Here is a 27632-nt window from a genome sequence, read left to right on the forward strand (position 1 = left end):
TTTGATGAGTTAAAGTGGGAAAAGTTAGAAATTCATTAGCAATGGTAATGAGAAAGGCTAAAAGATATAAAGTAAAATTAACATAGATACATTATAACAAACTATTTTGAATAAGTATATGCATTTGTTTAGATTGGAAAGCTTAAATATTGCACCTAGTGTTGTCATTTCTATAGTCTTTGTTTTCTGTAATGGGACTGTAGTGAATCTGTGAAAATCAGCCAATGTGTCCACTGATAGCCATTGCATAGAAACATTTGCCTCTTACAATCTGCTTATGTCCATGCAACAAAACACCCAAAGAGCTAGTCAATATAAATTAAACTGTCTACTATTTCTTTTCCTATACCAAATGCTTTGCAGCTATTTAGCCAGTCCAAACTTGGATTTTTTTGTTTATTTATGGGGGAATCTACTTAGTTTAGCACTTATTGCATGGTGCTAATGAGTACCAAGATAACACAGAATCAGAAAGCAAGGTGTTTTCTGATATAATTATCTTTTTCTTTTGTACATACTGTGTTTGACATTTTATTTGTATAATATTGCCTAATGTCTTTTAAGCCACATCAGAACTTCTTGGAATTTGGTGTAAAGTAAATGGAAGATGGATAAAGTCATGTCCTCTGTTGTAAAATTTTCCATGAGTTAAATAATGAAGGTTACATGAAATTCAAACTATTGCCTATTTTAATTTTCCTTATGCTATTTCAGTTCTGTTCCTCAAAGATTAGCAGAATGAGAAACTGCTTTTAAGCAGTCTTGATTTGTTAGATCTCTTCTTGTATATTCCACATCTAGTGTTCTCATCATCAGCTACGTTTTTATAATTTGTTTCCTACTTCTTGTAATTCAATAGGCATTAGTCATGTTGTAAAGATTATTTAGGCTAAATTAAGAAATAGCAGCTCTAGTGGCAGCAAGCTCATGCTGCTGTGCAGTCTGTTAATTCATTTCTATTTTAAAAGTATTGTGTAGCATGGAGCTATAGAAAAGCCTGAAGAAATATAGGACAAAATTTGTTTGGACGAATCCAAAAATATTAATAACATCCACACTTTATTATCACAATTGAAGACAAAATAAGACATAGCTAAACAACTCTGTGTTAAATTAAAAACAAAACTAAAAATGAAATAAAACTAATTTTTGACAAGAATTTCCAAACCCTTGTTAATAAATATCTGAAGCTAGTGTAACACAAGGTAAAGTTTAGTTCATGGTGGATAGCAAAGAATATACATATGTAATTATTTTTAGGGAAGTAACTTATTTCCTTAAATGATGCATTTATTGGCAATGAAATGGCTAGAAGAACAATAATACGATATTGATGTTCCTTTTCACAAAGAAAAACTCAAAGTGATAATCGAGATGAAAAGAAACAGGAGTTTTCAACACACACGAGCTTTCAACATACAGGAAATTCTGAATCAAACATGGTGTGTGGGCAAATATAAATGTTTGACTTTAAAAAAAGTCTACTTTGTAGATATTATCTTACAGCATCAGTTTTAAATCACTTGTTTATATCACTGTTCTTCATTAGGGACACAATGAAACATATTCCAGATTTTTGCCTATAATTTAACGTAGCCCCAAACATCCGATTGGATCCCATAAATGCAACATATATAATATAGGAAATTCTTTGTAAATTAATACTAATAGAAAAGAAATACTATTTAAAATGAAAAGGATGTATTCTTTCTTAATATTTTATATGGCAACTTGAACATATAAACCAAAATATCAGATGTCAGTCTATGTATGCTAAAATGATTTAACAATAATTTAGTTATCCAAAAATTTATTAAAAAACTGTCTTTACAAGAACTAATGAAATGACTGCTTCTAATAAACAAATACTAGCTTTACTGATAACATTTTCCCCTCATATTTAGAAGAAAGCATGAGTCACTCCACTGAAAGATAATAAGTTGTTTATTTTCACCTTGCTTTAAAGTGTCACTTGAATATATGTAGCACCTGTGACTAGTATTTGCTTTTGTTTAGTAGTCTTGTTTCCATCGTGAAGATGGAGTTGACATGCTTCTAAGTGGCCTCCAATGGTATGGAGTAAGTGCCTGCTTTCGCAGTCATTTTCATTGTAAACGAATCTTGACAATGTCAGGTTCCCTTCACAATCTATCAGTGTCACTCACTAAGCAGTGGTGTGACCGTTAGTCCCATGGAGATTTGACTCTTTTATCAGGGTCAGCCTGTGGGAAACTCAAAATGGGTTGTATGTCATGTAGGTATAAAGGATAAAAAATGTTTAAATATATTTTAACTATTGTAATGAATGGTAATTTTGCATTTGATTATTTTATATGTACTCTACCCAAAATTCCAAAAAGTAGTATAACCCTCTCTTTTGAAATATGTTTTTCACTGGATATATTTACAAATAAAAGGAGTTTAAATAATAGAATTATTTGGGCTATCGACGTACATATATATGTGTGTATACACACACACACACATATATAATAACTGCATTGCATTTTAGTTAAGAGAAATGAACAACATCCTTCCTCAACATATTTTCAGTTTCCTTTCCTATCTTAAAATTTTGTTTAAAACATTTAAGGATCCAACTTTGTTTTTGTAATGATTATCCTCCCATCTAACCTTTTTCTTGCCCCCGGTTTTTCATGATAATGTTTCTTTGAACTTTACTCACAGTTGATTTATGAATAACATTTCTAGTCTTGAAGAGTCACATTTGTTTCCCTTTTTTCAAGACTCTGTACCTTACATCAGAGTAAATATGTTTCTTTTTGCTGTGATGTCAGAAAGGAACCAAAGGCTACAGATACTGCTCATGTCACAGCATAAAGTAATCCGTATATATCAATAGTAGCTGACCTAGCATTGTTAACTATCATCTGAGACTCCTCAAACATCCTCCCCCTTCATTTATAAGGAGCCTTCACCAGGACAGGAGAGCTGAACTCATCCTGGTGAGGCGATGGTGTCAAAAGGGCAACAGCATGCCCTTTTTGAGCTTGCCAACAAACAGGGAGTGGATCCCAAGAAAATTACTCAAGGTTTGCAGATACCTCTCCCTCATTTCAGAGTAAGTTTTCTGCCTTGGTGTGAGCTACTCATCTGTTTTCCATCCATATTTTAGGAAGAGAGTAATGAACTGGGCAGAGAAAACGAGGTGGGAAGAGTAAATATTATAAGAGAAAGAGAATCTAAGCAGAGAAAAAGACCTTCACGTCAAAAGGCAATGAGCGGGGCCCGGCGGCGTGGCCTAGCGGCTAAAGTCCTCGCCTTGAAAGCCCCGGGATCCCATATGGGCGCCGGTTCTAATCCCGGAAGCTCCACTTCCCATCCAGCTGCCTGCTTGTGGCCTGGGAAAGCAGTTGAGGACGGCCCAATGCATTGGGACACTGCACCCGCATGGGAGGCCCGGAAGAGGTTCCAGGTTCCTGGCTTTGGATCGGCGCGCATCGGCCCATTGCCGATTGGGGAGTGATCATCGGATGGAAGATCTTCCTCTCTGTCTCTCCTCCTCTGTGTATATCTGGCTGTAATAAAATGAATAAATCTTCAAAAAAAAAAAAAAAAGGCAATGAGCACTGCAGAGAACATGAATGGGAACGAGAGTGCCATTGCCAGGAACTTATGAAGGGAAAGGGCCCTTTGATCACGTATGATTTCTGAGGAGATGCTCTGTATTTAGGCACCTGTCACAACGAAGATGTCGATGACCTATTAGGCACAGTCTTAGATGTTACAATCTGGAGTGTATTTTTTCAGCAGGAATGAGCAAGAGACCTTAACTTACCACTCAATGAAAAGCAGCAGACAGAATGAATGACAAGTTGAAGAAGGCCAGTCATCTCATTTTCTTCATCTTGAAATGGTCAATTCTGATGGAAATGGGAAAGTTGTGGGTCAGATGGAATGAATTGATTGTATTCAAATGTGGTCATTTCCATTAAGGGAACTTTGACAAATGTGTTTGAAGGCAATAATTATAAGAAAAAGAAAACTTTTTTTTTTTTTGTTAACATTTGTAACTCACTGCCTTTGACGGTTCAACAGCCTGGTTCCTTAGCAAAGGGATAGGGCTCATGACAAAATCTGTACCATAATATATGCCACAATTACAAACGAGAATGAGCCAAGATAATACTTTGAGTTCTGAAAAAGCAGAGATGGTTTATCAAGCTGCTTGCTTTTTTTTTTTTAGAATCTAAACCTCTGTTTCAGTGGCAGAATGGGAGAGAGTTTAAGGGCAAAGGTTGTCTGTGTCTAGTATCCGTCTATTTGAACATTGGTTTTAAGATTATTCTGTTTGTCTCTTAGTAATGCACATTTTTTTAATTCAAAACACATAGATCACAACATATATATATGTGTGTGTGTATATGTGTATATATATATATATGTATGTATGTATTCCACCTATTAACAAGTATTTAGTATCAATATAATTAGCCAGGGTACATAATTGTTTTGGATTATACAAGTATATAGGGTCTTTCAAAAAATTCTTGCAAAATTGAAGTAAAGGTAAGTTTATCTTGGTGGTAAAAGTATTTTAGATCCGCTCAGTTTTTTCAACATAGGTATTTTCTAAAAACTATTTGAAGACCTCTTTTAACTACACAAGCTAACAGTTTCCCAATGTTTTAATTTTCTTTCTTATATACTTACAGTGCTTTTTCATCCATATTTCATCAAAATTTCAAGATAACAGTATTAGCTGGATTTCCTGGTGCACATGGCTGTACCATTTGGTTTCATCACATGACTGCCTACGTGTTCCATTGTTGTTCACGTTCAGAGCTCCTTACGCTTACGTATTGTCTTGCCTAAGACCTCATTTAGGGTTTCCTACAACTTTTGCCTTTAGTGAGAGATATTCTTTCCCCTCATCCATGCAGACTGAAAAGATGGTTATAAATTAAATCAATCAAGCAGCTGGATACACTCTACCTTTTCATGAGTTCAAGACTATTTTCCATTTCTAAACTTCATTTTATGTTTTTGTCCTATTTTATGAATCTTAATGGCACATGGCCAATCCACTAATACAACATATTTTCCTGAGCTACTAGAACTATATAAAATTCACTCCTTTTCAGCAAAATAGTGTGGTTCTGCAAAAATGAATGAGGAGAAAGAAGTCAGTTCTTTGATTTCCACCTCTTTTTTTACTGTGATATTAGAAAGTTTCTTACATATTGAGTCTATTTCTCTCTGTTACACTCTTTCTAGTAAACATTGTAAGTATATATTGCTTAACATGTTTGAGGGTATACAAAGTATACATACACTAGTTTATTTGCAATATATATTGGCTTCAAAGAAAATCTTCAAAATTATACATTTAAAAATTATGGGCTTGTCTTATTGTAAAGTGGCCTATTTTTCTTTCATATTTGTTCATGCTAATAGAGGAGAAGTAGGCTATAAATAATGCAAACATCACTTACAGCTGACTTATTTATATTATGTATATTTTTCATCACACTTAGCATCTTAATTGTTTGCTCTATTTATTACCCAAATGAACTAACATCATTATATTTAACAAATGATGATTGATGGAAATGGCTAGAACCAACCTATACAGTGAAAAGTCCAATTCAGACTTAGACTTATTTAAGAAATAAATTGTATTTGTTTTTCAAAAAAATAATCATTTGAAATGGAAATTTACAGAGAGAGACAAGAGGGAAAGACATGTCGTTGGTCCAGGGGTTTACTTCCAAAATGAGCCTGAAGCACAGGGCTGGGTCAGGCTGCAACCAGGAACCAGAAACTATGTAGCTTTCCTACGAAGACCATAGGGATCTAAGTACTGGGACCATCTTCTCTGCTTTGCCAGGCACATTAGGGGAGCTGAGTGAGAAGTGAACCAGCCAGTGCTTCAGCTGCTGGTGGCTTTAATCCCTGCACCATAACAAGCCCCTGGATTAGACTCTTGCAATGGAAGGTTTACATATGAATGGTTGACTGATATTTACCAGTAGTCAGTGGAAGTATATCTTATATGAGAGATGGGAAAATACTTAGTATGCAATCTGTATTCTTTTCAGAATGATTTAGTCAGAATTGCAGCTTAATATCTTACATGTTAAGGTGAAAAACAGAATTATAAGCATCTGTACATATGTGAGTTAAATATATCTGGAAAAATAACCATTTTTATTTATCAACAGGAAATATGGATTCTAATAAAATATTAAAAATAGTTTAAGTAAATAAAATATACTTCTAACTTCTGTTGTATTTTTAGGAAGATTTATTTCTTTTTTTAAATTTATTTTTATTGGAAAGTCAGATGTACATAGTGGAGAAGAGACAGAGAGGAAGATCTTCCATCCCATGGTTGACTCCCCAAGTGAGCGCAACAGCCAGTGTTGTGCCAATCTGAAGCAAGGAGGGTAGAACCTCCTCCAGGTTCCCATGTGGGTCCAGGGACCTAAGACTTTGGGCTGTCCTCGACTGCTTTCCCAGGCCACAAGCAGGGAGGTTGATGGAAAGTGGTGCTGCCGGGTTAGAACCGGTGCCCATATGGGATCCTGGTGGGTTCAGGACAAGGACTGTAGGCACTTGGCCACAGCGCCAGGCCCCAGATTTATTTATCTTAAAAACAATGTAAGAAAGAGCAAGGGAGAAACAAATCTTATTAATCCAGTGGTTCACTCCCTATTCCCCAAATGTCAAATGTCTGTGCCAGTCAGTGTTGGGCCAAAGTTCAGGGACACTAACTGGATGGCCAGCATGCGGGACTGTGGGCCAACCTCCACTACCTTCCTAGGCACGAGGCGGGATTGGACGCAACGCAGCAGGGACTTAGGCCAATCATTTTATATTGGTTGCTGATACTGCAAAAAGTGACATGACCAATCAGCTGTACCACAGTGTCACCCCGTGTGTTGGGATATCTTAAAGGAAGTATGACATACGACAAAAGTACCTGTTGTGTTTAAACTTCAAATATAGTCGTCTTATTAAACTGTGTATTCCAAGCTTGTATTACTTTATTCCAAAAAAAATGATCATTTCTCATATAAATATAAATCAATGCTAATTCATAGAATTTGATCAATTAAAATTTCTCTGATTTTACATATTCGAAATGCAATGAGGCTAATGAATTATGCAGTGGTTGGGATGCCCTGTGAGTCCACCTGAATTCTGTAATAGAACGTCTGCTTACATTCCCATTTCCTCTGTTTCAAATTCCAGCTTGCTAACTAACGTACACACTAGAAGGCAGCATATGAAAGTTCAAACACCTACCAACCCTGTGAGAGACCAAGACTGAGTTCAGGGCTCTTAGCTTTTGCCTGGCCCAATTCTGACTGTTAAGAACATTTGTGAGGTGTGTTAGTAAATGGAAAATCTTTCTCAGGCCTGGTGCGGTAGCCTAGCGGAGAGAGTCCTCACCTTGAACATGCCTGGATCCCATATGGGCGCTGGTTCATGTCCTGGCTGTCCCTCTTCCCATCCAGCTCCCTGCTTGTGGCCTGGGAGAGTAGTCAAGGACGGCCCAAAGCCTTGGGACCCTGCACCCTCGTGGGAGATCCGGAAGAAGCTCCTGGCTCCTGGCTTCGGATTGGCTTAACTCCGGCCATTGCAGCTACTTGGGGAATGAATTATCCATTGGAAGATCTTCCTTTCTGCCTCTCCTCCTTTCTGTGTATCAGACTTTCCAATAAAAATAAATAAATCTTTAAAAAAATCTTCCTTACTTTCTTTCAAATATAATGAAAATTTTAAAGGGATTCTTTAAATAAATATGTAACAGAAAATTTACTCATTGAAAAAAGCAATGTGAAGTGAAGATACTTAAGTGAGCGTATTCTTTTGACTTCACACATTAAAAACCCACATAACCATAATTTTCATATGTTTCACTAGTGCCTTTGTATAAGTATGCAGAAAATCTCAAGAAGAGAATATTAGGCATATAATTTTGTGGACATTAAAGTATTATATGACAGTGTGGGATCAAGCTAGAGACATTTCTTTTATCCAAGTCATTTTGGTATGAAGCTATAAACTTTTTTTTTATCCAAAAACTGTCATGGCTTCTTCTAAAATAGTAATGATAATAAAAATATCCATTTTAATTGATTCTTTTCATTGTTTCATAAAATTACTTTGATTGCAGAAGGATTTGAATTGAGTTTTCATTACCCACTTCTGAACAATTTACTCTTAGATCCAGACAGTATTGAGCTAATGAGTTTAAATTTATATTGAATCTTAACTGTCTGCATGAAGTGAACAAAAAAAAATTGTGGCAATAACTAAGTATTGTTTGTTAAATGCTGTGGTATTGAGATTTTACAAAGAGGCTTTTAGTAGAACTAAAACATTAAATTTGAATTGTTACTGACTTTGTTGTTTCCATATATATTATGAATATATAGTCTTTTTTTAAAAATGAAGAGCACATAAGCTTATATTCAAAAACTAAGTAATTTAGTTTTTGAAGACATGTATAAATTGAAATGATTTACACAATTTTTCAAGAATACTTATTAAGGTGTTTAAAGATTTAGTTAAATCTGAAAAAGTGATGCACATATTGAAACACAAGCCCTCAAATATATGATTTTGATGTTGGTGCTGATATTGCCAAAATCTTACATTTATATTTATGAGACTACAAATGATTTAGTCACCAACATCTAATATTTTACTTTGACATTATTTTTGTAAAGTGTTTATTTTGTGTGTCTGTTCTCTGTACATATTCTAACCAAGTTGGATAGTTAATGAATCCATTTTTGCATTTTGGTATGGAATTAAGTACTTCAAATGGTGACTAAGGTAATTTTTACTATAAAGATAATTTTATAGCCTCTAAGTATCAGTATAGCACAGTCCCAAGGGATAATTAATTGCTTTGTTTTGTAATAGTCTTCTTAATGTGAAGTACTAGACATGCAGTATTAGTGTAGCCACTGTAATATTTTACATGCAACAGATATATTGTATTTCAAAGTGTGTAGAATCTAATGAAGAAACAGGAAAAAAAAAAAAGGAAAGAAAACCATTAGATGAAACTTGCTTTTGTAAATCCCTTAAAAAATCAATTGCCGGGCCCGGTGGCGTGGCCTAGCACCTAAAGTCCTAACCTTGAATGCCCCAGGATCCCATATGGGCGCATGTTCTAATCCCGGCAGTTCCAATTCCCATCAAGCTCCCTGCTTGTGGCCTGGGAAAGCAGTTGAGGACTCTGCACCCGCGTTGAAGAGGTTCCAGGTTCCCGGCTTCGGATCGGTGCAGCACCAGCCACTGCGCTCACTTGGGGAGGGAATCATCGGACAGAAGATCTTCCTCTCTGTCTCTCCTCCTCTCTGTATATCTGACTTTGCAATAAAATAAAAATAAATATTAAAAAAAAGAAATCAATTGCCAGGTTCTGAAAATGATACCTTTTCAGGAATATCTCATTGCAAATTAGTAATTTGAAGATTAGGAAGAACACTGTGTATCAAAACACTTTAAGTTCAGTTGCCACAGCCCCAGTGACATTGTAACCAAATCCCAGGAATCTGTGGCTCCTGGTGTCCACCCTGCATACCATGGGCTCCCAATCTTCCACTGACGCTTCCTCTCACCCATCTTCAGGAGAGTCACCTGTGACTAAATGGTATGATGACACTTTTTAGCACTAAAAGTGGAAGTGTTCTACAGGATTTCTACAATTATAAGACAGAAAAGTAGTAGATAATATAGAGATAGCTTATTGTGAGATATCAAGTTGTGATAAGTTCAAAAATCCCCTAGTGCTTTAAATAACATTTTTAGACTGATCAGAGGAATAATATAGCAAACATCGCCCCATTTGTAAAGCACATGAAGAATGCTACTATGGCAGACAATGACACTACACTGATGAACTCTGGGTCTACTATGCCTGAGTGGTGGTTGAATACTACTGCCTACAAAGAAGAGAAATACTTTTCTTCTGACTGACATGATTTGGACATTTTTTTTAATGCTTCACTGTTAACTGATTTATGTCCTTAATGCCTTTAAGAAGAAAGAAATGCTTTTGAATTGTATTTACAACTGAGCTTTGATGGTGTCTGTGGATCTTCTCACAGGACTGGAACTTCCTTTCATGATGATGCCCCACCCTCTCATTCCTGTCAGCCTACCTCCAGCATCGGTCACCATGGCGATGAGCCAGATGAACCACCTCAGCACTATTGCAAACATGGCGGCGGCAGCACAAGTGCAGAGTCCCCCATCCAGGGTGGAGACATCTGTTATTAAGGTAACAGCTTCTTTATGAACCTGTTTTCGGCATCTTCATTCTAAACTACTTTTTTAAGTACAGTTTTGTTCCTACTATGATCAGTTTCAGCTCTAAAAGCTGAATGCACATGAAGAAGTGATGTGAAAAATCACTTGTGGTAAGTAGCCCTGAAGCTGTAGTATTCAACCAGCACATGATTCGTTTAAGTTCTCTATCATGATTATTCAGAGAAAGAACAAGAGAATGCATTTTACATGATATAGTTCACGTTTTGTGTGTTCTTACATGTATGGTTGTGTATTTATTGTCTGGGATAATAAAGAGCCTGTAGATGAAGACTGGAAAGTTAAGAAGTTTAAATTCTTCTACCTGCTGAGTCACCTTTACCTTTTTTTTTTTTACTGTTGTTATTCTATTCAGCATCTAAAAGTAGAAAATAACTATGACTTTAAAAACTCAGAGAAATAACAGTATTTTAAAATGTTGAGTTACAGAATCACTGAACTTGGAAGCCAAGTTAGTGTTACATAAACTTTACATATTGAGTATGTATACAGTTCTCCTCTCTTCTGCTTGCCTGGGTATTGCACATTTTTAAAAAGCTAATGGAAAGTGTGTAGTATCAAATAAAAACAAAAAAGAAAAAGAAAACCAAAACCTAAGCATGGGGGAGGGTGATTAGCAATGTGGTTAATGGAGTTTTCAATGGAAACTATTTCATGTGATTTACTTGGATTTAGGAAAACAAATGTGAAAAGAAGATAATATAACAGCACAGCTACTAAGGCTGTAATACATCAGTATATTGAAAAGTATCACACACGGTTAAATCCATACATCCATAGTAACAACAAAAAGATTCTGTTGATCACTTTTGGAGAGTTTGATGGGATTGATTGGTTTCAGAAAAACTTGAGTTTAAAAATAAAGTATAAAAAAGTGAATGAGATAAATTTTTCATGTCATTTCTGTGCCATTTATATCTCAGCTGTATAGTTTGTGAGTGAAAATTCATAGTCATTGAAACATTTTATCAAAAAAATGAGTAAGGAATGGTAATATGATCACATTGCAAGTCCCAGTACCCTGATTGGTCACGTTCATGGTCATCAGTGTTGGCTAGCATGGTAAAAGTTGACCAAGAGACACTATGTGTTCATGATGAAAGTGTGCAGCTTATCCATGAAATAATTCTTTAAAAAAACAAACGTATTTTTTTATTAATTATTTTGCATTATGTGACAGTTTCATAGGCTCTGGGAATCCCCCCACCCCTCCCCATGCCCTTCCCCCATGGTGGATTCCTCCACCTTGTTGCAGTATTATAGTTCAAATTCAATCAAGATTCTTTCTTTGCAAACATATACCAAGCATAGAGTCCAGCAACTTATTGTCCAGATGGATTGAACAGTTTCTTGGGGAGACTATTTCTGGTCTGAAGGTAGAGCTGGCAGAATATCATCCCAATCAATTAAGAGTCCCAACATAACATCAACAACAATTTACAACATTATGTAATTGACATGGTTTTGAGTAACCAGTATGTTAAAAAAAAAAAAAGCAAGTTCTTAACCACATCCTATGATTAGCTCATTGACATTTCAATTTTAGTTTATATAAACGTATTTGTTTTAAAAAGCAGATGGACACAGAAAATGTAGAGATTTTGATAGGTGATAGATAGATAGATAGATAGACACTTGATAAAATCTTCAGTCACTGGTTCATTCCCCAACACGTGGCCAAGGCTGAGCCAAGCCAAAGCCAGGAGACTGAAACTACCCCAGAGCCTCGCACGTGTCTGGTAGGGGACCAAGTACTTGGGTCATCATTGCTGTTTTCCCATCCTCAGTTTAGGATTTTGAGCAATGGACTTAAGAGTAGCCTCCTGGTCTTCATTAACTTTTTGAATACAGAATCCCAATACTGTTATAGTACTTCTTGCGTAGTTTTTCAAAGTACAGGAATTTGAATGTGGCACATTAGCAGTGTTAACAATTCTACACTTCACAAACAATATTTGCAAACTTATAATATGTGCTTCAGGGGGAAAGAAGTTTTTTTCAGTATTGCTTGCTTACACAAAGTCAGATTATAGGATCTGCCTGCAGCAGCAGCTGTTCATTAAATCCCTATCAACTGCGTGGAGTTGAGTCTAGGTTGTTGTTAAGGTCAGAAGGGTTGCGTACAGAAATTTTGTGAATTGAAATCTGTATCAAGTTACCTTATATCACAAACACAAGTTATTTTATTTATAAGTTATAACATTAACAAATATCTCTCTATTTGAAATCATACTCAGTTATGGATTCTAAATGAAAAACGGGAAAATGAGGGTTTAAAAAGAGGGTGAAATGAATTAAGGCTAAGTCAAATGATCCTTTGGAGGAATGGGTTGTGAGTATGTATACTCACCGCAACAAAATATTTTAAATTGGCATATAATGCTTTTTGTGATGGACGGGAGATGGCTGAGTTAATATAATTTTAATTGTTTAATAGCATGTTATATTTTATTTTATACTTTTATAGGACTTTTCTTTTTGAAGATTTGTTTTATTCTGTGTTATCCCCTAGACAATTATTTCTTGTTCTACTTGGAGGCGCTCAAACAGCTTTTCCTTTATTGTTATTCTGTTGTGGTTAGTTTATTCATATGACCTTTTTTTCCTGTGAAAGAATCCACCTCTTAAATTTTCATTTATTATAGTGGTGAGTTTTATAAAGATGGAACATTGCAAAAGATTGTGTCGTATTGATTTCTGGAGTTGATGCAGGACTGTGAAGCAATGTGTTGAAGTATTAAATTAAATATTCCTCATCCCTGTCATACTTCAGGCCCATCTTGGAGGTTAAAGGGTTTTACACAAATGAAATGATAAATTCAGTTTATATAGTTTCCCTATAGACATTGAACTACTTCTTTGTTATTATGTCTGAATAGAACTCATTACCTACTTTGTTTCAGTAATAATTATGAGATTCTCCTCTAAGCAATTCTTTACTATCTACATTATTCTCTATCTTATAGAATACTCTGGAAAGGCAAGCATATAAATCCGTTAAAAAGAATTAACCCATGAAAATAAATTAATTTATTGTGCAACAATGTATTCAACTCTTACTTGCTCAATGGGTTTTACTTTAATGAAATCCTTCAAAGTTCTTTACTTTAATGAAATCCTTCATGTTCCTACGATTGAAATTATACATTAAGTGAAATGACTGAATATGTTATGTCTCAATTTATAGAAAGTTTCAGTTGAATAGCTAGGCCTTGGAATTACAAAAATTTGCATAAATTAATGTTTTCTTCAAATAGAAGTATTAAGTATTGTCCTCTTATTTCTTTCCGTTCAAAAATGCAAAGTACAATACAGGTAAAAGCTAAAGATAAGTTAAATACTATAATTTTACTGATACTTCCCAAGCCTTGTTATGCTTTAAATAATTTCACATTAATATTTTTCTCTAATTGATTTAAAAAATGTTTATTGGGGAGGTGCAGGGACAGCGAAGTGAGAGAGACAGGGAGACAAAGACACACAGCTTCTGATCTGCTAGTGCACGGTCGAAATGTAATGACCACCACGTGTGGACCTCAGTGAAAGCAGCACCTGGAAACTCAGCCCAGTATCCAGTGTGGGGAGCAGTGATCCAAACATTGGAGCCATCACCTCTCCTGAGCTGTGCCTTAGGAAAGTGTAGGAAACTGAAATGGAGAACATCCTGGTTCATTCTGACTGTGGGACTGTAGTGTAGACAGCCCAAGGTCCCCTCTGAACTACTATACAGAATTCCTGCCCTGCTAAATGATTTTAGATAAATTGATTTATCTCAAGATTACATTTTTATCTCTTTTCATCCAAATATATTATATTGTAAGATTATTAAGATACCTATTAAGAAAAAATTCTAAAAGCTCTAAAAATTCGAAAAAATTTAAGCATTGGTTTGCATGCCCTTTTGAAAAAAAAATACCCTTAGAAAATTTAATTTACATTTAAGCATGTTGTAATGCTCCTTCTCAAATACGATGTATTTTTTAATTCATGTGTTTACTATGTATTTTTTTTAAAGACTTATTATTATTGGAAAGCCGGATATACTGAGAGGAGGAGAGACAGAGAGGAAGATCTTCCATCCGATGATTCATTCCCCAAGTGAGCCGCAATGGGCCCGTGCGCGCCAATCCGATGCCGGGAACCAGGAACCTCTTCCGGGTCTCCCACGCGGGTGCAGGGACCCAATGCATTGGGCTGTCCTCGTCTGCTTTCCCAGGCCACAAGCAGGGAGGTTGATGGGAAGTGGAGCTGCCAGGATTAGAACCAGCGCCCATATGGGATCCCAGGGCTTTCAAGGCGAGGACTTTTAGCTGCTAGGCCACGCCGCTGGGCCCTACTATGTATTTTTTAATTCATGTATTAGGAATTACTATTAAAGTTTAGACAACTCATGTGACTTTATCAGAATTTCAGAAATTCAGATTAGACTCCTTTCTGGTCATGTATGCAGATAACTACATTATCATTTATAAAGGCACTTAAACATAGTTTTTAAAAGCTTTTATAAAATCAAAGAAACAAACAAGCAAAAAAAAAAAAAGTCCAACATTGTAATGCAATCGTTTGATTCAAAGCCTGTGATATCAACTTCGCATTTAAGCAGGCACTGGTTCTATTCTGCTGGCTCCATCTCCTGTTTAGCTCCCTGCTAATGCACCTGGGAAACAGCATTAGATAGCTCAAGTTCTTGAGCCTCTGGCACCCATGGGGTTGCCCTAGATGGAATTCCAGGATTCTGGCTTCAGTCTCAGCTTCTTCTGGCCATTGCAGCCATTTGTGGAGTGAACCAGATCGAAAATTATCTTCCTCCCTCTTTTCCCGCTCCTCTCTCTTTTTCTCTGTCTTTGCCTTTCAAACAAATCTTTTAAAAAGTTCTGTTTTACAGCTTTATAAATCTATACCCCAAAATAAATACATTAATATTCTGAAGAGAATACTAAACCTAACTTTCAGGTTCTATGCAAAGGCCAAGATTCTCTTAGTTTGCCACTGTAAGGATTAGATACAAGTCTTATTGAAACTCCTTCATAGGTTTGGGGAGAGGTAATTACTAAAGAAAAGGGTTAATCCCAATTGTTTTTAAATTATAATTACAGAATGCAGGAGCTTTTGGCATCCATTCTGTATTTTTTGTTATTTTATGTGTTCTTAAAAATTGAGGTCTTTTTTTTTTTTGCCATATAGATTAAAGAATTTGGACACGTTAAAAATATTCTATGCTTCATTTATTCAGGTTGCAAAATAACTGATACTGTCATCTGTTTGCATGTCATTTGAAACATAAACTTCAAGTGACCCTAACTTACAATTTGTGCTCTTAAATGCTATCTTTCTTTGATATCCTGTAATGCAATAATAAAAAATATGCCATTAACTACTTTGCGATAAATTTCAGTGTCTAGGCCTATGTTACTGGCTCCCCTGTCTCAACTTTGTCGCCATCTTCTTTAGTCATTTCTTAAGTTGGAGTGTAAGAAGTTGAGCTTGAAATGATGTTAATCGGAAAATACATTTTCTGTAGATGCATTTATGCTAAAATCAGAGATTTTGCTGTTTACAGAAGAAAAAGCAAGCACTTAATTTCTAAACCATGATCAATTAAGGTAAACAGGTAGTGCTCTGGTGTAAAATTTGCAACAGATTTGTCCTTTGGGAGTTCTTATTATCCTTTACAGAATCTCACCTACACACAAGTAAATCAATCCAAAATTTCTTCACATTAAATCAGATGTCATTAGAAGACTAACACGTAACACACCTTTGAAAAAATAATTTATTTTTTTCTTTTATAATATGTTTGATCATTCACAATTTTGGTAGAAAGTTTGCTTTAAAATGCTTACTTCTTTATTCCACGGTACAAATACTGAGGAACCATTTTATGACTTCAATTTTGGAAATAGTCTGGCCATATTTCCAGACATTTCATTTTATTTTATTTTTTTAAAGATTTATTTTATTTTTATTACAAAGTCAGATATACAGAGAGGACAGACAGAGAGGAAGACCTTCCATCCGATGATTCACTCCCCAAGTAAGCGCCAACGGCTGGAGCTGAGCCAGTCTGAAGCTGGGAACCTGGAACCTCTTCCGGGTCTCCCACATGGGTGCAGAGTCCCCAAGCTTTGGGCCGTCCTCAACTGCTTTCCCAGGCCACAAGCAGGGAGGTTGATGGGAAGTGGAGCTGCCGGGATTAGAACCGGCGCCCATATGGGATCCTGGGGTGTTCATGGCGAGGACTTTAGGTGCTGGGCCAACATTTCATTTTATGTATCATACTTCTCAAAATGGAATTTTAATTTTAATATATCTGCTTAAAATGCTTATTTACAGACTAGAATCTTGAAAAATGAGAGGGTATGATGCAAAAGGTGTTCAGCTCTTGTTTGCATAGTTCATGTGGAGATCTTAAAAATGCTTGTTTGAACTCCATTTCACATCTACTATGCTAGATTCCTGGGGCTGCTGTCACAAATAATGACATGTTGGGTAGCTTAAACCAATAGTAAATTATTTATTTTGATTTCTGGAGTCTGGAAATCCAAAATCAATATATCTTGGGATCATGTTGCCTCTGAGTTTCTAAATACAATTCTGATTGCTTCTGTAGCTTCTGGTGGTGGCTGACAGCTGGTGACCTCATTTGCAGTGACTGCGGCTGTCTGACTACAGTCTCTGCTTTCATCTTCATTTGACAGCTTCCCCTGTATCTATCTTCATAGAAAATCCTCTTAAGGATACTTAGCCATGTTGAATTAAGAACTCATTCTTGGGCTCCCACAGTTAATGCTCTATCTGTGGCGCCCACACCCTTTTGGGTGTTGGTTCAAGTCCTGCCTGCTTCACTTCCTATGCTTCAGATTGGCTCAGCTTCAGCCGTTGCAGTCACTTGGGAGTGAACCATCGGATGGAAGATCTTCCTCTCTGTCTCACCTTCTCTCAGTATATCCGCTTTTCCAATAAAAATATATAAGTTTTAAATAAATCATCTATGTTTGCTTGAAAGTCAGATATATACATACATACAGATAGATATCTGTACACACACACCCCCACCCCACACAAACTCTTTCAACTACTAGTTCACTCCCTCAATGACCACAATAACCTGAGATGGACCTATTTCAAGCCAGGAACTTTTCCAGCTCCCCTGTGTAAGTGCAGGAACTAAAGGTTTTTGGGTATCTGTGCTTTGTCAGCTATAAACAGGGATCTGGATTGCAAGGGAAGTAACTTCTACTTAACCATTTAGGATGCTGGTGCTGGTGCTACCAGTGAAGAATTTCCTTCCTAAGCCACTGTGCTGGAACTTGCTGTTACAACTTTAAATGTATACTCATTACCACAAAGATAGTTTATCCAAACCTGTGTCTGTTAGTATCTGAGGATATAAATATCATTCAAAGAAGAGAATGTTAACAAATAGCCACCTTCTTTCTTCATTTGTAAATCTTTTTATAACAGTTCATTGCATTCATTTATATAATGTATGTGAAAATAAGTCTGATGGAGGGAGGTGCAGAGTTCAGTCACAAGGGAGATTTGGAGTAAGACAAGAGTATTCATGTAAAATATTGTCGGAAACACCATACAAGTTCCCTAGGACACACATGACGTCTATTTCATGAACTCTTCTTTATTTTTTAGTTTGAATATAGTTAACAGTAGCAGAATTATTTGATCAGGATTATTTGGGTCAATGAAAATTTTTCCAATGATAAATAATAACCCATATCATGATGCCTTAACATGTGACTGGTCAGATATGTTCATAACATTTCTGTATGGAACCGGCCATAAAGAACTACACTATTACTGTTAATTTGATTAATGTTATTGATTATTTGTGTACCAAGTAATTTTAGGTTCTTGCTGAAATTAGAGAACATATTTAAAGACTTCTTGAAAGTGATGATTATCAAGAATTGTATCCTGCTTGGTTCTCATAATATGTGGTTATGTGATGGGTTTTTAATTGGACATGTTTGATTGTTCTCTTTAGGCTCACTTGTTCTTCATAGACATTGACATTGAGTATTTATGAAGCCAGTAGAATAGGTAAACGCTAGCAGTGACTATGTTTCACTGATTTCAGAAATAGTCTTTTTCTGCTTTGGCTTACTCAACAAAAATGATGTCATTCACCAATGTAATTGAATGCCAATGAAATAGTATCTTGCTCTTCATATTCTTACTGTATTAATAAAAGCTAACATTGTAAATGTAAAATCCAATGTCTTTCCTTGTTTTCTCTTCCCTCGCCTCTCATGGTGTGGTAGGAGCGTGTTCCCGACAGCCCTTCCCCTGCCCCCTCGCTGGAGGAGGGTCGAAGGCCTGGCAGTCACCCATCATCACATCGCAGCAGCAGCGTGTCCAGTTCCCCAGCACGTACTGAGAGCTCCTCTGACAGAATCCGTAGGTCTCATACTTTTACTTGTCACCATTTTATACTTTATTAGGTGCAGCTGGCTTTTCTAATCAAAATGCCCTTATTCCAAATAGATCTCAGATGTATCATGTTCTAAAGCTATATAGCAATAGCCATCTTTCAAAATTATGATACCCAGTTAGCAATATCTTGCAGTATGATATTACATTAACAGGTTCTGATGTATACTCCCTCTCTGTGCTGCTGCACAAAAAAAATATGAGTCACGAAACCTAGATGGTAAAGAGCATTCTAGGGTACCATCTGAAGAAAACAAAGATATTTCAAGAATCTACTATCCAAGTGTATAAGGTTTATGTATTATTAACTTTACTCCTTTGATCTCACCATTGTCATTTTTAGAATCTATTAGTTTTTAAAATTCATCATGGCATTCATGAATATATCCACAAAGTAAAATAAGTAAAATTCAAGACAAAATGTTTTTAGAATACTATTATTCAGTGATTCAGATAAACAGTAAATTGAAGAACCTAAAATTAGCAGAATTTTAGGATTTGAGTCAATTATCAATAAGCAATGCATATTATTGTAATATAAATTTGTTGTTAAGCCTTTAAGGTAAAAATATAGTTTATTCTAATGCTTAAGCAATATTTTATCTTCATCCTCATGGAAAAACAAGAGTAAAGTTGAAATGTCTTTTGATTAACAGGTGGTTTTTCACTCATATAAGAACCTAAGATTGTCTTTTCAGTAAAATGAATGTTCTAAAAAATAGCTTTGTTGATTACATTGACATACACTTTATTATTTTCAGGATTTAGTTACTGTCTTTTGAAATTATAGCACAAAGCTTAGCATTATTTAGCAAAATTTAGTAGAGTTATTTGAGAATGCATAGAAAATGCATAGAAAAATAGATCTAGTTCTTTACAGGCTAAAAAAAGTTCACATGAAGCAAAAATTCCTACTTATTTGGGAGCTATTGAAATGGATAATTTAAGATTGAGGATGATTTTATATTGACAAATATGTAATAAGATTATACAGGAAATCATCAATTACTGACATTTATAGCAGCTTTCTATAAAGCTAAACATAAATATTAAATTGTTAAATAAAAGATATTTTTCTTAATTTATGAGATTATTGTAATTGCTTATTTGCAAAATGTATATATAACTTGATAACCATTCTGAAACCAAGGATAGTTCCAGGGTTGACAAATTTCTACTCCCATTATTTCAAAACACTTCCACAAAAATGTGTTTCATATTCTTTTTGCTATGCTGACACTGGAATAAAAAGCGATGATGAATATAGGTGTAATATACAATGCTTTTATGAGTTGTTGTTATTGGATAGCCTCAATTTATTTAGAAAAAGAATTATTCCATTTTTATATTCAGTGGGGAAGATTAAAGCAGAATGTGCATTTGGACTACTACATCGATAAACAGTACCCATCCGATATATGCATGTATGTATATACGTGCATATTTGTTGTAATATATGATCTGAGACTAACAAAAGGTTTTCAAATATAATACAAATAATTCGTACATGTTTGTTACTCAGTTTCACTCATCAATCATTCTCATTGAAGAAGATAAGTCTATTAAGGCAAAAAACCACTTACTGCCCTTATCATAGACAAATGCTTTCCTCCCTCAAATACTTAATCGTTTATTGTCAACAAATGAGGAGATTCTTTAGCATATATACCATAATTGTGAAAGGTATACGTGCATATATTGGTCAGCATCAGGAAATTTACATTACAATAGTATAAGCTAAACATAACCCTTGCTCTAATTTCTCCAAATTTTTCATTTTTAAAATTATTTTCTTTTAGTATGAAAGGCAGAAAGAGAGAGAGAGAACTTTTTCCTTCTGCTGTTTTTTTCCCTAAATGCTAACCATAGGCAAAGGGTTGGCAGACACCCGGGTGCTGCAGTCCTCACCTACTACCCCCAGGGTGCACATTAGCAGGAAGCTGCAACTAAACCTGAAACCATGACTGAATCTCAGGCTTTCCAGTGTGTAATGATGGCACACCAAGTGACGACCCCACTGCTTCACCGAATGCCGTCAGCTCCACTGTTTTTGATATTAAGATATTTTCTGTCCTGATCCTGAAGATAATTTGGGATCACATGTGACAATTAGTTGTGTCCACGGGTTTCCATGCTTTTTTGATTTTTGTCATTCCGTACCTTCATACCTTTGAAAGGTATCAGACATTTATTTTGTAGACTGTTAGCTTTTATTTTGTCATGATTATGCACACGAAGTTACACACTTTCAGCAGAAGTGCAATTCATACACTGTTTTAGTGAATCCATACTGAGAGATTTCAGGTGCTGGCAATATTTGAAGCTGCCAACTGTAATGTCAACATCCCTTGAAGGGTCAGTTCGACACCTGGTAATTACACTTCTGGTCCAACTCCCTGCTAATGTGCCTGAGAGTCCAGAGGAAGACGGTTCAGGAACTGAGGTCACTGTACCACATGGGAGACCAAATTAAGCTTCCGACTTCCGGCCTTTGCCTCACCCAACCATGGGTATTGCAGCCATTAGAATGGAAGATTTCTCTCTGCCTCTGCTTCTCTCTCCTTTAACTCTGCTTATAAATAAAATAGCTCTCTTAAGAAAAAAAACAAAAATCACAGAAGACAAATGATAGTTCTTCAGTACTAATAATACTTCTATCATTTTGTTAAGATAACAGCTAACATTTTCTTTTAACCTTTATGGAGATTTAGTAACTTGTAAGCAGATATCTAATACTATATAGCCCTTTCATTCTGGGTCAGATTAATTTTTGAAATTATCCGGTGGTCCATGGAACAATCATCACTAATGTTGGTGGTCAACTGGTGATTCCTAATTTATTCCTGTGATTTTTAAAAAAGATTTATTTATTTTTATTACAAAGTCAGATACACAGAGGAGGGGAGACAGAGAGGAAGATCTTCCGTCCGATGATTCACTCCCCAAGTGAGCGCAACAGCTGGTACTGCGCCAGTCCGAAGCCGGGAACCTAGAACCTCCTCCAGGTCTCCCACGCGGGTGCAGGGTCCCAAAGCTTTGGGCCGTCCTCAACTGCTTTCCCAGGCCACAAGCAGGGAGGTTGATGGGAAGTGGAGCTGCGGGATTAGAACTGGCGCCCATATGGGATCCCTGCGCGTTCAAGGCGAGGACTTTAGGTGCTGGGCCATGGCGCCGGACCCATATTCCTGTGATATTTTAAGCCCTTTTTTCTATAAGAAGAAGCTTATATAATGAGATTTCTTCCTAATTTGGGCATAAAACTCAGATTTAATAAGCCACTTATTTAATAAATGTATTGGTTGTGAAAACTATAAAACAATAATCACTAACAATTATGACAAATTTATCATTATATTGGTGGCCAGTTCCTATTAATTCAAGATGGCATTTATTGTTTTAATTCATTCAGTTGCTAGTAATTGACCAATTTTATTTTCAAGTTTGAGTGCAAACTAAAATTTTAAGGAAATGGTTTGATATATGTGAAACTTTGACTATAATCAAATCATTTTTATGGCAGCTAAACTTATGGAAAATTGTATTTGCCCATCCAAGACACTGGAATATTAGTTACTAGGCTTATACTATATTTATAAATCCTTACCATGTTTTCAAGGATAGCTAATAACTTTAAAGTTAGAACTCTGTTATGTTTAATTTGGGGTCCTAGAGTTTAACTGATCTGTTTAAACTTGTTTGAACTGTGTTTTTGTGTCTGTTCTTATGTACATCACAGCTGTCCATCAGAATGGGTTGTCCATGAACCAGATGCTAATGGGTTTGTCACCAAATGTACTGCCTGGGCCAAAAGAAGGAGATTTGGCTGGCCATGACATGGGACATGATTCTAAAAGGATGCATATTGAAAAAGGTAATATATTGTTAAATGATCCTATTTTTTTTCTGTTCAATGGTTTAACTATATTTTAACCACAAAATGAAGTATATTTCTGTATTATGCAAAACATATCTGAAAGCCTACAGTGTAAAGATAAGCCTGATCAGCATAGAAGTTTGAGTGGATACTTGCTGCTTTCCTTTTAAGGAACAGGTAGGTGACAATTCAATTCCTTGCACATTTTTGAATGAAAGAGAAATTTTTGTCCTAAGTATTATTTTTCATTTAATCAGAGTTACTGCTACTTCATTGCCTTCAGGGTTGTTTTCATTTTACTTGGAGTGATAGGATGGCAACAAAATAGACAATATAATCCAAGTCTTTTTTGGGTTAAAAGATGTGATATTTGAATTACAAAAGTAATATAAATTAATTTTAGCATTTATTATATCAGTCGTTGTTTCCAAAGTATATTGGACTAATAACAAAGCCCAGATTAGGCAGAAATACAAAATTACCTTCTTAGAGTTGGTGATACTAGCCTACCCACTTTTCATATATATTCTTAGCCCTCTTAATGAAATAATTTCATAGGTAAATTGAAATATTGTTTTCATGAATCTACTAAAAGTTTACACAAATAAGTAAAAATCCATGCTTTCAAATTATAAATTTTGAATTATGAGGACAGGATCTCTAGTATATCAGCCCAGATCAATACATACTCATAGATTGGCCCATGTTTTTAAAGTAAATATTGTGACAATGGAAATCTCTTTTTAATTTAAGTTATTATTTACAAGTTTTACAAATATGGACTAAGAAAATTAACAATTGTATCTGCATATCCACCCATAATCACTGTTATGAGCATAAATAGTTTGAAAAGCATGTTTAAATGAAGGCCATGACTAATTGATAAAATGGAAAATAAAATTGGATAATCAACTAATTAATCAAATAGAATAAAGTGTTTGAATAGAGATTATATTGGCAATAGCTTTTTTTCCATTATTGAAGATTACTTACAGAAAAGTAAAAATGCTTACATGAAATATTTCCCATTCAATAAGAATATAGCTCTTCTATATCCTACAGGCAAAAAGAGTATGGTATATCTACAACTGGTTTATCTTCACTTAGTAATGGCATGAATTCAATTAGTTTTTCTGTTCATATATTTGCAATTAGTACTATAATTTGAAAGTGTAACACGTTGTATGGAATAATATACTGGGTATAATTACATGCTCTATTTTTATTTTTCTTACATCCCTTCTCCAACAGTTTTATTATAGGGTTAACTGTCTTGTTTGAAAGTTTTTCTTCAGTTGTGTGCTTCCATGACCAGATTATAGATTCCATGGAATCATTCATTCTTGCCATATTTCCTTTAAAAACATCAGGTGATCTGTGAGTAAATACTGAGCCGGATTTGTATTCTATATTATCTAAGAGATGGAGAAGGAGGGGTAAAAAACTTGTGTAGGCAAAAGGTGAAACTATCTGACTTTTAGAATACACATTAATTTGAAACTTGGTAAGGAGATCTAACCATGAATTACACAAAAACATTCTATGTGAGGAATGGTACATCTTACCACATCAGGATTTTCTATGTGGTTTTTGTCGTTAGAATGAAGGCCTAACCCACATCCTGACAGTTTGCAAGCATTGTAACAAAAGTTTCTCTAAGAGAAAAGGAATTTTATATTATCCCTGGAGTCTAAAAGTACCATTGCTTTCAAATATGGTTGTGTAATCACGAAGATTTTTGTACATTTTGATACCATTATGCTATTTTTGTTTTATGATCCTTCCTCTTCTGCATAAACTCTCCCTCTTTTGCCTACTTTCCAGCATAATGAATTAATAGTAAATATTTATAGGCTTTCTAGATGGATAGAGTCTCCTAAATTAATTTTTTCTTTCAGGGCTACATTATCATGTGCTTCATAATAATTCTGTAACTTTTTTTTTACTGTGCATATCCGTAGCATACAAATAACGATTTAGAAACATTTGTGGAGAAATTAATTTTGTGTCCATGTCATTTTAGCTTTGAGTTTCTTGTATGTAATTTGCTGCCTATCAAGTAAATCATTCAAAAAGCGATATTTTTTAAGAAAACATTGGTGCTCAAAATACATAGCAACATTCATTGGTGTGCTAAGAATCATTATCATTTGCGATCTTAATCATCAGGAGCTTTTAGACATTTTTTATTCCATTAGAATTGAATAGCAGCTGCTTCTATTCTATTAGAAATTAAGTCATCAGCTAAAGAAAGAGGAACTTGACTAGTATGAGAGTTCAGAATAGAAACTGCTGAGCAAATTCACTCTTTAGAGGAAAACAACTGTCTAAAAGTGCTTTGTTCCCAGAGAGAGTTTAATTACAGAACATCCAAAACATAAATATTGAAAGTAGGCTAGTGTTTTAAGAAGTAATAGGCACATGATATTATTGTAGTCATCTTAAGCATAAGGACAGATGCTTTCGCAACTGTAAACTTTCATTAAAACCAAGAGTTAATTAAAATTTGTGCACTAAGTAAAATTGATACAGCATAGTTGAAGAAAATGTTTTGTTTCTTTTTAGTTTGTCAAAACTCCTGAGTTCTTTAGAGATTTTTGGGTTTTAAAGAACTCACTGATCTTTCCCTTCTGTCTAAATATAGTGAAATAGGCAGTGACAATGGGTAGTTGTACTGCATAAACAGACTCAGAGTTTCTTGCCGTTCGGACTCTCTGTCCCTGACCGAATTGTGTTGATGCTAATCCCTCATGTTCCTCACATGTACATACTTTGGTTTTGTTTTTTTCAAAAGTGAATTTACTTGAAAGGCAGAGTCACAAGAGGAGAGGGAAGACTTACCAGGAGAGACCCCTTCCATGTGCCGGTTCACTCCCTAACTGGCCACGGTGACTGGGCTTGGTACAGGCTGGAGACAGGATCCAGAAGGTCCACCAGGATCTCCCCAAGTGTACCATCATCTGCTGCTCTCTCATGTGCAGGAGCAGGCAGTTGGATCAGAAGAGAAGCAGCAGGGACGCAAACCGATACCTTTGTGGGCTGCCAGTGTACCAGCTATTGGCTTAAATCCCAAACACTGCAACAATGGCCTTTTTTTTTTTTTACTTACTCTTACTTACCACAAATATTAGAGCACTCTTTTTATCTGACCGTTAATTTAATAGTTAAATTTTTGTTTTGTTGGGATTTTGTTTTGTTTTTAAAATCTACAAAACTTAAATGAGGTGAGTCTATGAGTTTTTTTTCCCAGTTATTGAAAACTTTAGTCTTTATAATTGGAGCTAACTATTGAATGCCTCCTAATTCATATTAATATATTTCAGATTTAGGTTTAGGATTGCAAAATATTTTTTGAAAACAGATTGGAGGCCAGAGTTGTGGTGTATCAGGTAAAGTCTTTGCATTCAATGTTGGCAATTCCATGTGAACACCAGTTGGAGTCATGGATGCTCCAGTTCTGATCTAACTTCCTGCTAATCCACTTGGAAAAGCAGCAGAGTGTGGCTTCTGCACCCACATGGGAGACTTAGAAGAAGCTCCTGGTTCCTGGCTTCGAGTCGTGGCCATCTGGGGAGTAAGCCAGAGTGCAGAAGACCTCTCTCTCTCTAAATAAAATAAATCTTGAAAAAAATAAACCTAATCATGTGAAAACCTTTTTGTTTCTTTACTTTCTTTGCTTTAACAGTATTGATTCAATTGCCAAGTACATAAGATGATTTTTTCTGATGCTTAAGATCTTTTCTTTTATTTTGTTAACTTTTTAAGGATTTATTTATTCACTTGAAAGATGGAGTGAATAAGAAAGAGGCAGACATAGAGAAAGATACAGATACATAGAGACAGACAGAGATAGAAAGATAGATACATATTCCATCTGCTAGTTCACTCCTTACAATAGTGGCCAAGGGCAGGGCTAAGCTGGGATGAAGCCAGGATCCCAGAACTCCATGTGGACCTCATGTGAATGACAGAAATCTGAGCACTTGGATCATCATCGACCGCTTTCTTAGTTTGTTAGCTGCAAACTTGTTAGGAAGCAGAGCTGCCCAAAACCCAAACAACCTTTTCCATATAGGATGCAGGAATTGAAAGGGACTGCCTAAAATTTTCCATGCAGCTTTCCTCCTGTTTGCAACTCTGTGAAATGAAAATATAGCACTTAATATCAGTGCTTTCACTCTATGATTCCTCGCAGTAAACATTATCAATTTCTTTGAACCTCAGGGCTCTCTCCTAACTGCAGATTTCTTACGTTCACAGGCAGGATGGAACTTTCTCAAGTTTGATTGTGCATTTTCATTACTACAAGCAGTATTTCTAGGGATATTTCAATGCTATCTTGAGAAACTTCTTATTACAAGATTCCATGAAAGCCTTGTAATGATGAGAAAATACGGCCTTTGGTGTTTTAATTTTTACCGAATGTACATCGATGATTATCTCTTCACTCTGAAATGTCAAATTTATTAAATACCCTCCGTCCTTTCCAATGATTGTTGTTTTCCCTCCTTACAAATTCATATATATCCAATTGTTCATCCTAAACTTCTCCATCAGAAGAGAAAACTTATATTTGCATGTCTTCTTTCTTTATCTAACGCAAAGAATTAGTAGATACAATAAATAAGTCTTTTCAAATTTAAATATCTGGAGTACTGACCCATATAAATATTCAATGGAAACCATCAGTACTATCAAATTAGCTAATGAGTGTGCAGCTTGATTACACAGATTGCAAAATATACATGTTGCACACCGCTGAGTTAGAATATTATCTGCTTATAATTCATAATATCATAGTTGTCATGATTTATGCTTTGTTCCAAATGATAAACTTGAAGTCCTAATACTATAATTAGGAGTGTTTTTATTACTTATGACAGGATTATACTATTCATAGTGTTGTAAGCTAAAAAATCACTGAAATGACTATGTTAGTTATTTGTTAGTGATTATGTGAGAGTGATTTCTTGGGTACATTTCAAATTCTTAAAAA

The 27632-nt window shown here is 35.4% G+C and overlaps 1 protein-coding gene across 1 annotated transcript in view; it reads left to right on the forward strand.

The window, feature by feature from the left end:
- DACH1 (dachshund family transcription factor 1) overlaps positions 1 to 27632 on the forward strand; it is a 384212-nt gene that overhangs the window by 258403 nt on the left and 98177 nt on the right. The window contains exons 4-6 of the mRNA XM_058670666.1: positions 10095 to 10267; positions 18594 to 18729; positions 22499 to 22633. Of these exons, the coding sequence (XP_058526649.1) occupies positions 10095 to 10267; positions 18594 to 18729; positions 22499 to 22633 (444 nt within the window). The remainder of the gene's footprint in view (positions 1 to 10094; positions 10268 to 18593; positions 18730 to 22498; positions 22634 to 27632) is intronic.

Source organism: Ochotona princeps, chromosome 12 (assembly GCF_030435755.1).
Source record: "Ochotona princeps isolate mOchPri1 chromosome 12, mOchPri1.hap1, whole genome shotgun sequence".
NCBI classification, from domain to species: Eukaryota; Metazoa; Chordata; class Mammalia; order Lagomorpha; family Ochotonidae; genus Ochotona; species Ochotona princeps.